Source organism: Temnothorax nylanderi, unplaced genomic scaffold (genome assembly GCF_030848795.1).
Source record: "Temnothorax nylanderi isolate EJ_2023f unplaced genomic scaffold, tnyl_v1.0 TNYL_tig0004_pilon, whole genome shotgun sequence".
In the NCBI taxonomy this organism is placed as follows: Eukaryota; Metazoa; Arthropoda; class Insecta; order Hymenoptera; family Formicidae; genus Temnothorax; species Temnothorax nylanderi.
The window spans coordinates 1,455,209-1,469,645 of record NW_027249066.1 but is presented as its reverse complement, the minus strand read 5'-3'; the positions used below and the strand labels follow the sequence as shown (position 1 = coordinate 1,469,645).

Genomic DNA, 14,437 nt, shown 5'->3' with positions numbered 1-14,437 from the left:
GTAGATAGTCCATTGACCTTTGAAAATGTGAGATTACCTAACCTGACCATTTAATAACTTTTTTTATAATTTAAATGAGAATAATATGTGCTTATCGGCCTGAACGTCCTCGTTTAGATATTTATTCACTCACATGATGTTCCTGATTGATAGTGACCTCCTCCACTTTGGTTTTGACCTGGGGCATCCAGGGCGGATCGACCACCGGTAAAGATTCAATTCCGATCTTCGGCGACGGCAAAGTGAATTCTATTCCTGGCGGAGGTACTTTGAAAGTTAAGTGAGCCGCCTCCTCCATCCGCGGCCACACTTGGTATCGCAATTTCCACAGAACTTGAAATCGCAAAATTGCGTTGATGCGCACACTAGTGTTGTTATGTTGAAGACCCTTGTGCATCAGATCGCTCGCCTGGTTTGGTGCCCGTACGGCTGATACTATAAAAAGTGCCGCGGCTGATGCGGCGACTTCTTGATTGGATTCTAATAAGAGCTCCCACGCAACAGGCAGCACTTCCACGAACAAATCTTCCGTCATGACGACCGCCCCTTTGATTAAAGTAGCCAAAGGTGCGTGAAAAGCATCTTTCACTTGAGTCCTTATGTATTTCAAGACCGGTGGTGGCTCTTTATCTTTCTCCTCCTCAACAGTATACTTTGTTGTGACCCTTCTCAAGGATTCCTTGCCTCTTTCAGAATCCTGATCTACGAGATCTTTCGAGGAATCCCTTTGAGTTAATCGGCCGGATTGAGAACCATCCAGATTTTTTTCTATCCTGTAGAAGTATCCATTAAATTGGATTAAATATATCAGATATAATTTGGAAAAAGATAGTTATTTATGTATAAATTTTGAATTGCGGTTTTTTACAATCACATATCTGTATATCGACAAGAATACTTAATAAGTTGCTAATATTCTATTAATTTTACATAATATTTATTTAATATTTTATAAGTTAAATACTAATTCAATTAACGAATAGCTTTTTAAAAATCTGTATTACTTGTACTTGCGTCCCACGCTGTCTTTCCTTCGAATAGGCGACACCTGCGTGCTAGTTTGGTCAGATACTTTGCGGCTGCGTTTGTCCTTTTTGTCGTCCTTCTTATCAGTGTCAATGTCCAACAAACCCGTACCGTTCAGTATACCAAATTCCTCCCCATAGATCTTCTTCACCGATTTTATTAATCTGCTGCTAGCTCGCATTTGTCGTCGATGGCAGAAGGGATGGCAAAAGTTCTGATGAGAGCAGTAAAAATTGAAGGAATTGGCGAATTGCACGAGCACCTTCATCCACGGGAAATTCTTATTGGTCTCGTCGGTCTCGTTGCTGTCGCTCGGACTCTCCGGTGGTTGATCGTCGCTGAGAATGCCTGGCGATTCATCGCCACTGACCTCGCCGCCGACACCGGGTTCGGATGTGTCGCTTCTGTCAGAGAGCGAGCTCACTTTCCTCTTGGACTGAATCGAATCTGCCCGTTTTACCGTATCTATAGATGGAACGCAATATTATTACTTAACGTATAATTATCAATGTTAACAAAATTAATTCTGCAACGATATTAAGAGTAATTTAGATAGAATTAATTGTGCCATCTTTTACAGGGACTTATTAATATTTACATTATTCTCGATTTGTTTTCAGATTTCACTTACATGCTTCGCACTCCGTATCCTTGCCCTCTTTGGTGTTGCGACGAAGTTTAAGGCTTCTCTTCTTAAACGAACCAGTTGCAGCGCTGGCAGTACTGCGACGAAGGAGGAATGGTCTACTTTGAGGATGCACTGCCTGCATCCTCTTCGCTTTCTCCTTTTCGATATTCTGGGCTTCCTCACCTTGAATCGTAACATTCGATTTGCTGCTTCCCTCAGACTCATTATCAGGTTCGTAGAGGACAAAACTGATTTTGCGCTCCGCTATGAAATAAATTTATATTTTTGCCGGTCAAATACTTCGTGGGCCCCTCTTTGAAACAAGGTGATTTTATTTAGAATAACGCGCTCGTTAATCACTTATTGTTCTAGACTAACCGACAACTTCGCGATCGCCCGCTATAGATTGAAGACTCTGCGCGGATGCCTGTGAATGGCCCATGGATGACAAAGCCACGCTCCATCGTCGATTTGCTTCTCGACTGTACATTCTTTCCCAAGGCGGATGACGTTCCTTCGTCAACAGTTTGCTCGATTTCGGTAGAGTTTGGTAAGTCTCTCTCAGAAACGCCGTCACTTCCAGTAGCAGAACGCAAGCGACGAGACGTAACGCGAAGGGACATTGGGATCCATAATTATTTATGCTAGCTGAAAGTTATTAAATTTTAATTACGTTCTATCTGACTGCTGAATTGATCTTCTGATATCTTGAGCACAGGAACATTACCGTCATCAAGAAAATCTTCCTCCTCATCTTCCAGAATCAACTCTCTCTGTTTGCTTTCATCGGATACTATGCTGGTTACCTGCTCCATATTTTGCTTATCCTCGGTCAAGAACTCTTCCAAACGTGCCCCTAAAGCCTGTTTTAATAACAATCTCGTATTTTATTTTGTCCAAAAATTCTTTCAATGAAGACGAAATGTCAATTAGAAGTACCTCTGCCCATTGATAAAATAATTTTCCCGCGGTGCGTTGTAATATATGAACGCGTCTAAGTGCAGTGGAGGCGTTCCGATTGTTTATCGGCACCGACGGTCGAAACATGGGAAAATTGTGTTTCATCCATGCAGGCCAGTGGCCTTTGTTGCACTGATGCACTAAATGTGCGCATTCCAGGATCAGGCAAGCGCGAGATACTACCGGCGCGTATGGCTGTAATCGCATAGTTAAATACTTAATTTCTATTGCGCTTCGCAAAAATATGAAATGTAAGAATACAAGGTAATTATTACAAGGTCCAGAAGCGACGCCATCAGATGAGGATCGGGAACGGAGCCTGGCTGGCAGGTCTCCAGGAGAAAGGAGAATCGTAACATTCCTTCAAATACCGCGGTGCGAGGTACCAATCTTCTCTCCTTCAGTACAACAAATTCGGATTCTCTGCAAGCCTCGCCGAGCTCCATGGAATTCTTTCGACTAAAATCTAATCGGAAAACAGATCCATACGACGATGAATGAATATTCGCGGTTTTGTGGCAAAGAAATAATTTACGCGCGATGGTATACACAAAAAAAAATTAATTTGTATGAAATTCAAGTATAAATCCATTCTTACAGTTTCCGGGCGTCTCTTCCATGCTTTCTTTCTTCTTGCTCTTTCCAAAACCGATCTTATTCAACTGATCTTCCATCCGACGTTTCGCCTTTTGCAGAGTTATACCAACCCTAGGAAACAATCGCGTGCATCTCAATACATAATTTATTATACTAGAACGCTACCGCGCGCGCTCTGATTAAATAGCACATTACATTCACGAATTTACTTGCTTAACCCTCTTACACACAAATTGTCAAAACGCAAGCGGCAGTCTCGAAACAGCATCGCGGAAAAGACACAACAATGAACTTTTCATGCCTTTTTTAAAAAGGGATTCTTTATTTTTCAAAATAATGGGGTAATTTATGTAAGCGAGCTAGCGTTTTAAATAGACGATTTACCCGCGACCGGTCCGGGACGCGCTGCGATGATGACCGTAATGGAAGCTGGGTTGCCTAACAAAGCTGCCGTCTGTGGGCGACTCGCTACTTTCATGGCTATCGGTAGAATCGGTCCGACTGTACTCCTTCCGGAACCAGTTAACTAAAACCGATCGAAATGATTCAATATAATGGCTCACAGTGTGCTGCAAATGATTCGCGCCGCTCACCGATACCGCCAATTTGAAATCGCGTCGATTTCCGCGGTCCCAGAGAAGGCTCGCCGATACCTAAATTGCGTTCGCTCTGCCTGGGTGTCAATACGTGATGTTTCTTGCGCAGATTACCCAACGGGCTTTGACTAATCTTCACGTTGTCCTCGCTCAATTCTGTCTCGAGGAGACTCTGCAAGTTCGATCCCGCCTACCCAGTCAACCATTTTAATACCATACAGAATGATAGACAACAGGGTGATTATTGTGCGACTATTATTATTATATTTACAGCGCAAGTGGATGATGTGCTCCTTTTCTTAAAGAGGAATTTTCGCGTGCCTCTGTCGTCAACGGTGAAACACGTGTCTCCTCCAATGTCCGCGTGTTCCTCTAAATCCGATTGATGAATATGTCTGTGAAGTTAATAAATACGTAAAAAGACCGCCAGAGAGTTTTTAAAAAGCGTTTATTCGCTTCTCAGCAAATTATAATGAAGATTATATATTATTTTTTTAACAAAATCACGTAACTATTATTAAAACCTTCGTATTTATCCACAAACCTTATGACACGTGTTGTCTGCATGTTGCTGTTACATCGTTTATTCGGTCGATCCGTGGAGTCCAGAATTCCACTTAAAGCAACCCGTCGGAAAATGCCACCGTGCGCCTCCTTGATGTATGTCATCAACTGCCGCACGTCGCAGTAGAGGCTGATGTTCTCTTGCGCCTTCAACTGCTTCGTGGAACCGATGAGACGCGTGACCAAGACCTTGAAGACGCAGGTCATGATCTGTCCCTCGATACCGCGCGTCCCGTAACCACCGGCATTGTACGACGTCGCGGCGCCGCTCGCTGTTCCGATGACGTTGCCGCCGCTTCCGCTCGAGGTACCGACTCCGCTTCCGCCGGCGCCGAAGTTCGTCGCGTATCCACTTTGGGTGGCCACGTCGGGCGATTTTCCCGACATTCTTTTCTGATCTAAGAAGAATATGAAAACCGAGAGAATAAGTCTTCCGCATTAACACGAAATTAAAAATCTGTTTTCCTTCGTATAGAACGGAGTTATCTCTATGTCACGTACAACGTATTTAATTCGTATTTAATTTACTCACTAAGCGGTGACAACAATGAACTCGGATCGACGCAGTATCCGACATACGCGTGAAAGAAGTCCAAGATCTCCGTCAGCGGTTGCTCTCGCATCATCGTTCGTAGGAATCGCGAGAATTGACGGGAACTCGCGCGATGCAATTTTGTCAGGATAGTCTGGCCCTGGGAGCGACAGATATCAGCCTGAGGTCCGCGCACCCCGTCCAAGCAACCGTGCGGGCAGCCTAGATGCCTCAACACTCTGATCACGCAACTCATGAGAAGATTGTGAGCGGTCGGCTTGTCCTTGCCGCTCGAATCGTATCTATGTTCCTGATGTAATTCTGTTGGCGAATCCTGTTTCTTCCCCGTTTCCGATTTATTGTCGATCCCCGTACCGGATCCTACACGAGAAATAATCGATTGACTTCGAAATGAACGTGATTACAAATTAAAAGATCTTTTATTTTATCCTCGTTGTTAAAAGAATACAAAAAGGAAATTATTTAAAGATATAAAGTTGCTACTGAAACGCTATTGCATTCGTAATACTATAATTATCTGATTAATCTAATTTCATTGCCTGCGTTACTGCCGACGGCTTCCTCTCGAAGGCAATGCTTCATCACCCCCATGTCCATCAAGAGTTCCATCAAGTTCAGCATAATCTCGCAGACTCGCGGCGTGCAGGTGGTGTTATCTCGCAATGCAACGAAGTGTATCGCCTAGACATGACAAAATGCGCGTGAAAAATTCAAAGAACTGAGAAGACGCAATCATATTTTGCAATTACCTTCAAGACGACTTGAAGATCAACATCACCCTCCTTGGTGATGTAACACGCGGAGCCCGGAGCTTCCGGCACCTCGTCGCTCATGTAAGTGATGTTAGAGTCCGTCTGGGACCTCGTGAGACTAGGTTTTCTCTCGGAACACAAACGACCTGGGCCTTGGACGCTGATAACATCTAATTGACTGTCGATGGATCCCTGAAGAGGAAATAACCAAGTGCTCAACAAATATAAAAACAGTAGTTATTATAATAATAATTTCAAGAATAATTAGCAACGATCATGCTATTAATTAAATTGTATCCTGTACACATGAGATAAGAAAGAAAGAAATTTGAGAACACCGTTCTGACTTTATGTTATCGTGCGATCGTACTTCGCAGAAAATGGCAGGTTTCTTTACCTGACGCTTCATGTAATCGGGGGATGGAGTTGGCGTGTGTTCCGTGACGGTGATAATAGGGTTCGGCGCGGTGTAGGATTGACTGTAAAACCGACTCTGTTTTCTCTCGATGCGAGTATCGCCGAGGTACCTATAAAACAGCATGGGTCAGAAATCCAATTTGATTTGTGTTGTTTCGAATATCCTCATGCTATTTGCCAAAGTGAGCCCTAGTCAAGCACTATGATCTCGTCTCTATGATCTCGATCTACGATCGTGCGCCTGCGATTCCGTCGACACATGCACGATGATTTTTAACGACTTTTCAACGTTGCCCATACGGTAACGAGTACAAGTCTTACAGATCAAAAATTATTATGTAATTAGGACAAGAAATATATTTAAAAATTTTCAAATAGATGAAGCAACAAGAAAACTCCAGTCATAGAAAATAACATAAATATTAAAATCTAACACTTATGTTAGTACATGTACTAATATAAGTGTTAAAGTTGATGAAATTTTTGTAGAAGATGGATTAATATTAATAGATATTTGTTTTTATTTTTTGTGTGTGTAAGTATACTTGAAAAAAATCTTAAAATACTAAACTGTTACACATTTTGGAATGTTATATCAATTCATTTGAATAAATTAGAAGAGACGAGACCAGATTTTTATTTGTTTATTAAGAAACAAAAAATATATTAATTCTCGTAACAGCAATTTAAATTAAAAGATCAAAGGGCAACGTTATTCGATTTCTAATGTATCTCATTATACGACATGCACAAATATGTAAAACATGAGGATGTTTCTACAATGTAATCTTCTTATTTATATATCTATTATAGGACTATGCTGGAATATAAAGCAATAGATTAAAAGCAATATAAGGGGGAAGTTATTAACTTTGATAATTGATTTTAATTAGTGCACGATATAATTTTAATGTAGTGTAGTACACATTATATACATGTGTAATTAAAATAGAGATGACATAAACAAAAAGTCATTGATTTCGGGAATTAAAAAATTATTATTACATACGTATTATATATGTATACATATATTAAAAGGATAAAAAGAGAGAGAATGAGAAAGGGAGCGATTTTGTGTACAGAATCAACAAAACATAAATTATTATTAAATTATTATTAAAACTGTTACGTAACAGAAACAATCATTAGAAAATTATTGTGGATAAGATTTGTCAGTAATATACGGAGCGGGTTTGGTGATGTGCCTCGTGTGCCTTCATGGGTTCTTGCCGATGTGCCGATGCGACTGAATTTCGGTGTGTTTATTAAGGAGTAAAAGTGCGCCCTACCGAAAGCAGGAAGCTCGTAAAAGAAGCGTGTGAACCGAGCTGCAGTACGGAACTTCCTCCGAATGACGTTGATGACTTACCCTCCCGCGGTCAGCTCGTTAATCAAGCAGCTGAGCACGAGTTCGGGGTGAAAGGGCGAACGAGAGAGAGAAAAGAGACACACACAGAGAAAGACCATTACGCATAAGTATAACGATAGGCTTATCGATATTTAAGCGCTGGATTAATTGTCGGAGAACATGAGCTACATTCTTAGACCATATATCAAGCTAATTTCAATACGTAGCACAAATTGCTTTAATTAAGGCACATTGGTACTATTTTAGCAAAAAAATATATATATATACTGGACTGTATTTAATCCTAAAAAATATACGCTATAAAAATGGGGGAGTTATAAATAAATCTAAATGTATGCATTATTCGCCCGATTTATGGTCGAAAATATCGTTCGAGATAGTCAATGTTGGATCAAAATTTTTTATAAAATTTTGTATTTAGTTTTCATAATAAATATAATAACAATTGTGAAATACATATATCAAAATTCAATCGTGATATTCGATTATAAAAATAGCACGAAAAATTTTTGAAATATTCTGCACACAAATAAATCCTAAAATATTTATATATCATCCAATATTGATTCTCCTCTATACCCGTAAATTCTTGCTCTAAACGTTCGTCTCTTATTGCAGTCTAAGCACAACTACGTCCCTCTTGGCTATTATTGTTATTACACAATTAAGATATAGATATAATTAACTTCTTAAACTAGCCTACAAAAATATGTGCGCGCGTAAATACACGACGTATAGTTGTCTCAAGTTTACTCAGAACTAAAAATGCACAAAATTAAGCAAAACCTTTATTTGCAGTAAATTAAAAAAGTAATACGTAAGTTACGTATTATATATACGTAAGTTAGAATAACGATAAAACGCCTGTATTTACGTGCAAACGAAAAAGATCAAAAGTAATGAAGAAAGAAAAATAATGTAATGTCGAAGTTCTTTATTGTTATCTTTCTCTGATGAAGCTAACAGCGCCTACCTTAAACTCGGCATACTCTTCCCTTTGATTAGATTTGTAGGATGCTTCATGTAATCGATGTCCTTCGCCTCAAAAATCTTTGAACTGGCCGAGGTTCGTCTCGAAGTCAAATGATCTTCTCCGGTATCAAGACTTGTATGACGTTCCTAGGAATTGATGTTACAAATGAATAATTAATACAGTATATTAACAATAGATCTTTTAACTTTTAAATAAGAATTTAAAGAGACAATCTACAGATACTATAAGAACCATATAAGAAATTTATAGATAGATTTGATTATAATTTATACAGATATATAAGATAAAAGTATTATATTTTTCTATTACTAATAATACCAAGAAACTGAAACAGTCACTTACCTGCTCGAACAACATCTTGGGTTCTTCCTGGCCAATTTTCTCAAGTGCCTTCTCCGATTTCGAGAGAAGTTTTGTTTCCACAAAGACCTTGAGATCGGCCATCTTCATGCGCTTCTTCGTTTTCTCGCTGGCACGTCTGGTATGTCGCGATTCGCTTTCGTGGGCTTCGCGTACAATTCTAAAAATGTGACCAAGTCCACACAGAAGAAGAAAAAGGATCTATTTTGAGATGGCAAAAATCATCACGAATACGTACTCGCTACCAAAGAAGTGTCGCGCGGGTCGGGCACCTCTATTAAGTCCTTTGATACGTCCTTCTTCTTACTCTCGGGGCTCTGATAAATCGAGACTTCGATTTTCGGTATGGGCAAGGAATTGCTCCGGCGACGCGGCATCTGTTGCACTGAGGTTTCTTCATTGATTCTTCGTAGCCTACAATACAGAACCATATATATTCATCAAAATAACTGCTACATTTTTTAGATGTTTATTTTATAAATATGGGAATTATCTTAATATAGAGCGACGTCTAAGAAGACCTAAAGGTAGAAGAATTATTTTAGAGTCCTCTTATCTATATCTTTACATTTGTCAAAATCCTTTTTATATTAATATTTATATTAAATACTCCGTGTATTAAAATTGTTGGAACATCAAGCGTTCACAAAGTAACATTGATTCTAATTCGCACGAGATAACTGACCGGTAGTAGAAAAATTGAAGAGCCCAATGAACACCCTCCTCCTGCCATTGAGGTACGAACAGGCATCTCAAAGTGGCCACGTCCAGAAAGGTTGCCGCACGAACGTCCGAATCGATGATCGTAGAACTGGCGGTGTGCTCGGTTGTAGTTGCTTCAGCAGATTGACGTTGCACCGAGAAACTTCCGCGTGTTTTCGAAGTTTCTTGCGTTTCCTTCTCCGTCTTAGAAATTTTTTCCTCTTTCTCCTTGTCCGTACCTCTAATCAGGAAGATATTTAGGCACGAAAGTTTTTTTTCTTAATCATCTTATCTTACATTTAGTTCGATTAAATGAAAGTTATAGTCGTGAAACTTAACTGACCCGGTTTTCGTAGCTTTTTCATGATACTGTTTGCACGTGTCCAATCCAGAAATTGCCGTGACATTCTCTATCGTAAACTGTTCTATCGTAGATCTCGAGGAGCTCGTTGTCCTGCCCATCGCGACGTGAAAGATGCTGGCCTCGCCCTGCGGTAGCCACAAAAATATTATTTGCTCTGCGCTCAGCCTCGAGACATTACCTCGTGTAACTCACTGCGAATATGGTGGAAACTTCTTTTACCCCGTCAAGCATTCTCTCTGATTCACTCAAAGATGGTAATCTAAATATTACCTGTGACAATGAAAAATATATATCATTTGTCGAATAATTCAAGATTAATGTTTATCATAGTCATATAAATTTACCACGTGCTCGTCCTCCGCGCCAGAGCTTTCCTCGGGGATCGTTTCCGGGAAAACCGTATCCTTTGGTGATGACAGCCAAGTACTCTGCTGCTGTTATTTTTACAAAATTACTTTTCATATAATTACAAAACTTTAATAACGCTTATCTTGGATTGTAAACTTACATCTTCTTCAATTACTTTCGAAGGTGGCGGAGCACTTTGATCCGAAGTTGATTGGCTAGGTGGACTTTCGACATCTAAACAATGTTTAATAAAAAAAAGATAAGATGAAAAAAGATATATTGGGATATGACAGTACCATTAAATATTAACAGTATCTTGTGTCTTATAATGTAATTTGTAGAGAGAGACATATATTATAAATATATTCAGAAATATACAGATCAGTTTAATTAATTAAAATGGACTCACTTCCTCCAACAAAAACATCATCCGACAACATGTGATGCTTGGCAGATTTAAAAGATTGACTCCAATAAATGCGCGGTTTAGCACGACAATGCGCTGTGAAACATGTTGTCTCTGGATGTCGGCATTCGTACATGGCAGACCATACTTTTAAGCCATTCTCCAATCGTAAATTCGTCTTGAAGTCAATGTCCTTTAAGTGATTGCACAAAGGTGCAAATAAATAAACGAAGAGCTAAAAGCAAGAGACCTGTTATTTCCGCAATCTATGTTCAACCAAACCGCATAGAGAAGCGAGACTTCAATAACTTACAGTCATGGTGGGTATCGGAAACAAGTAGAAAAAAGGATTTGACTGATCGGCCTCGTTCTCGGCGCACTCTTCAGCTGAATCCAGGAGTATCCAGTGAAGAATATAAAGAAGAGTCGTTTCCATCGTGCCGAGGGTCTGAAAATCCTTCCTATAAAAGATTAATGGCAACGACTTGTTGCGTGAAAATTCAAAAAAAGTAGTCTGAAGATTACATGCTATTCAAGTATGACTCACCTATTGTGTAAGAGACTGGCCGTAGCATGGAGAACGTAAGGAAGAGCGGCTTGAATCAAACGCCAGCGTGGCACGCTTCTTAATATCTCGCTCAACGAGGGTGTCAGATCATTATGAAGATCCTGCACTAAAACTCTTTCAAGGCACTATGGAAAAAAGAAAAGAGCACTTTTAATAAAAGTTTTAACATTCTTTAAAACATAGACTGAGCATTCCCATTGGAGAGTTTCCGGCAAGATCTGAAGGACAGAAGATAACTTAACCTTGCAGAGACACTTTCTTTTTCTAACATTTAGATTAGGACACAATTAGAAAAGGAAAGCGTCTAGTCTCTTCGTAGGGACGTTAGAAAGAAACGAAGACTAAGTTAATCTAAAGGTTAAAAGTTAACGTTTGTGGAACTGGGCCTAAATAGTTATTATATATTTTTTTAATTTTTTATATTTTCTAGAAAATACATATACTAACCGTGCACGCTTCCTTCATTTCCTGTGCAAGCATTTTGGAAATAGACAAACATTTAATCAGAAAATGATAAAATTAATTAACGCTTTAAATAATTAATTTTGTGTGACAGTTTACAAGCAAAACTAGGTGAAACATTATTATATTTAATGAATAATAAATTATTATGTAATCGTGTGATGTAGATTGTTTAATCTGCAGGTAACATCAGTTGATGCAAATACTGACATTAATACTCGATTATAACAATGTGCGTGTACTAACTTTCAGTACGACAACGTAAATATTATTACAAATTTATCTAAAAATTATCATCGGGAATCAATCTATGTTAAAATCAAAATAGTGATGTACTTTTTTTAATATTAAACATATAACTAATTTGACTACATTTATATGTAATTTCATTTCAGGTTGTGCTGTGGAGAATTAATGCAGTACATCTACATTCTCTCACTTCGTCTGATTACAAAAGGAGAATAAACATATAGCGAGAAATGCAAGGATGATAAAACCACAGGATTCAATATATCGGATATGAGAGCAGTTTTGTGTGCAAGCTCACAGGCAGATATTAAACGGGCGAGCCAACTTACATGATGGCCTGGCGCGTGTTGACAGAACTGCAGGTGACACGTGGAGGCGGCCGCGTGGAGAGGACATTTTATTAGTGCAAGTAAAGCAGGTATTGCATAACTTAGGACTGACAGGTGGAAACAATTACAGGAGACCCTTGAATAACACGGTATACTTGAATTGCATGAAGTCACCGAATAGCACAGTAAAAAATTGTGACAACCTTACTTTTTAAAAGTTTTTTAAAAATAATAATCCCTTAGAACCAAACGCTCAATTTTAACGGTTTTCAATAGCACGGAACGTGATCTCCAAAATTGTATGAATCCTAGGTCTCATATGACGCGATTTTTAGTAACACGCAAATAATTAATTATGTTATTCAAGGGTTATCTATAATTGTGCATATTGTATTAAATCACCAATTGCTTTCGTACAAAATCCTTACAGATAAGGACCAATATGCTCTCTTAAGGTTTAACGCAAATTAAAGATATACAGGATAGCTAGGAAAAAAGATAGAGTATGTCCATTAAGTATATACAAGAAAATATTGTGTTTTTCTTTAATTTAAGAAGAGTAGGAATAAATATCATTTATAATGCATATGATATTATAAGCCATCCCAGGTAGCAGGATGACGTCTAAAGACGTCTTAATGACGTTTTATTGACGTTAGAGACATCATTAAGACGTTATTAATACGTCATTTGACGTCACTCTGCTACCTCTCTGGGATGAGATCTTCCATAGTTTATTGTCTGTAAATAGTTTTGTAAACATATGTATACATGATGTAAAAGCAAAATATCGTGAATTAATATCGTAATTAATTTCACGTCACTCTTAAAAGAGCAATAAGCGTTATGATGACATAATGATTTAATCTTTACAAGATATATATTGTAATTCAAGATATATTGAAGCCACGAAGTATAGAATAGATTTACACTGGTAAACATGAAGCAGGCTGAACAAAAAGCACACAGCGATTTTGACAAAGACGATTACGGAAAGCGGAAACCGGAAATCGGAAGGAGGGTATCCTTCCGTATAGTAGGGTAAAAGCGGTTTTATATTCACAAAAATATCCGCCCGACTGGATCGATGTCTCAGGATCGATAATATTAGAAACAAGGGACTATATTAATATCGAGAAGAAGCGATCGCGGGTATTTCGTTTGATCGATCATTTTGACGAATCTTGTTCGCAGTACATTTTCAACGTTTTATGATTATGGCTCAAGTGTCTTTAATAATAGGGCGATTTCTTTTTCTTATAGTTTAAGAAAGATATAATTTAAGAAAGATTTAAAATATTGAATCAATTACCGTGCAAGATGCTTCGTGAAGTTTTCCTAGTTTAGCTCGAATAAATGGCCTGAAAAATAATAAAATAAACCACACTTATTTTAAGATAGATATAGGCACGCTGCTGTTTTTTTTTTTTTTGGAAAATAATAAAAAATTCTCTTTAATTAGCTGACCTTATATGACGCCAAAGGAACATCTGAACCGGAATAGGCAACGGATACTCCTGCGTTCCTCCATCCATAGATCGCCGTTTATCCATGATTGCTTCAAATGTTACTAAAACCTTTTTAGATCGCGAATGAGATTGTGCAGCTTAATTAAACAAACATGATAATAATTAGTCCAATCGTTAGTGCTGCCATCGCAACCACGTGTCTCACCTCGCAGAACAGATCCTTCCAATTTCAACCGCTAATACGCCTATGTCTTGCACACACCCTCGGTAGACAACAACGCTCCATCAGCCAGAGTGGATCAATTCTCGATTGGAGAAACGTCGGAACTGTACGCTCGCGAGAATCGAGAACCAAGATAAAACCGATCTCGTCTCCCACACAAAATTTACACACTTATCCCTGTCTTACGAGTGAAATTCATTCTTCGCCGTAAAAAGGCGCAATTATCGCGCAATATTGTCGTCGCGCGTTGGACGCAGCCGCCGGAAAACGCCGACGCCGGGCATGACGTCGTCGAAGGGTAGCGCCGCACCGAGAAGAGAGAATATCACGTGCCACTCGGCCTAGTAACACACTTCCGTCATTCCCTGTGGATATCCTGCGCGACGCGGGTATGCACTCCGGCGCCGGAATAGCGTGTAACTGAAGGGACCTCGCGGTCTACGCGTCCACACGTCCTCGCGGGAAGGATGGTGAATGCGCGTGCGACTCTCGGAAAATCCA

The 14,437-nt window shown here is 39.2% G+C and overlaps 1 protein-coding gene across 6 annotated transcripts in view; it reads right to left on the bottom strand.

The window, feature by feature from the left end:
• Positions 1-14,437, bottom strand: part of Unc80 (unc80, NALCN channel complex subunit) — a 27,303-nt gene extending 12,866 nt beyond the window's left edge. For 2 of the 6 annotated variants that reach the window (XM_071708292.1, XM_071708310.1), the window contains exons 1-33: positions 13,919-14,437; positions 13,712-13,821; positions 13,557-13,605; positions 12,245-12,271; positions 11,652-11,672; positions 11,184-11,329; positions 10,950-11,097; positions 10,640-10,871; positions 10,391-10,464; positions 10,227-10,316; positions 10,075-10,152; positions 9,862-10,007; positions 9,502-9,759; positions 9,055-9,230; positions 8,799-8,962; positions 8,436-8,581; positions 7,463-7,492; positions 6,074-6,203; positions 5,674-5,868; positions 5,464-5,605; positions 4,904-5,284; positions 4,352-4,769; positions 4,079-4,202; positions 3,805-3,997; positions 3,596-3,737; positions 3,213-3,322; positions 2,890-3,080; positions 2,594-2,809; positions 2,382-2,517; positions 2,033-2,302; positions 1,658-1,918; positions 1,005-1,491; positions 134-773 (exon numbers count right to left, since the gene is read on the bottom strand). In XM_071708292.1, coding sequence (XP_071564393.1) covers positions 134-773; positions 1,005-1,491; positions 1,658-1,918; positions 2,033-2,302; positions 2,382-2,517; positions 2,594-2,809; positions 2,890-3,080; positions 3,213-3,322; positions 3,596-3,737; positions 3,805-3,997; positions 4,079-4,202; positions 4,352-4,769; positions 4,904-5,284; positions 5,464-5,605; positions 5,674-5,868; positions 6,074-6,203; positions 7,463-7,492; positions 8,436-8,581; positions 8,799-8,962; positions 9,055-9,230; positions 9,502-9,759; positions 9,862-10,007; positions 10,075-10,152; positions 10,227-10,316; positions 10,391-10,464; positions 10,640-10,871; positions 10,950-11,097; positions 11,184-11,329; positions 11,652-11,672; positions 12,245-12,271; positions 13,557-13,605; positions 13,712-13,797 — 5,907 coding nt within the window. In that variant the 5' untranslated portion in view covers positions 13,798-13,821; positions 13,919-14,437. The remainder of the gene's footprint in view (positions 1-133; positions 774-1,004; positions 1,492-1,657; positions 1,919-2,032; positions 2,303-2,381; positions 2,518-2,593; positions 2,810-2,889; positions 3,081-3,212; positions 3,323-3,595; positions 3,738-3,804; positions 3,998-4,078; positions 4,203-4,351; positions 4,770-4,903; positions 5,285-5,463; positions 5,606-5,673; positions 5,869-6,073; positions 6,204-7,462; positions 7,493-8,435; positions 8,582-8,798; positions 8,963-9,054; positions 9,231-9,501; positions 9,760-9,861; positions 10,008-10,074; positions 10,153-10,226; positions 10,317-10,390; positions 10,465-10,639; positions 10,872-10,949; positions 11,098-11,183; positions 11,330-11,651; positions 11,673-12,244; positions 12,272-13,556; positions 13,606-13,711; positions 13,822-13,918) is intronic. The other 4 variants (XM_071708301.1, XM_071708315.1, XM_071708326.1 and 1 more) reach the window with 3 other exon arrangements.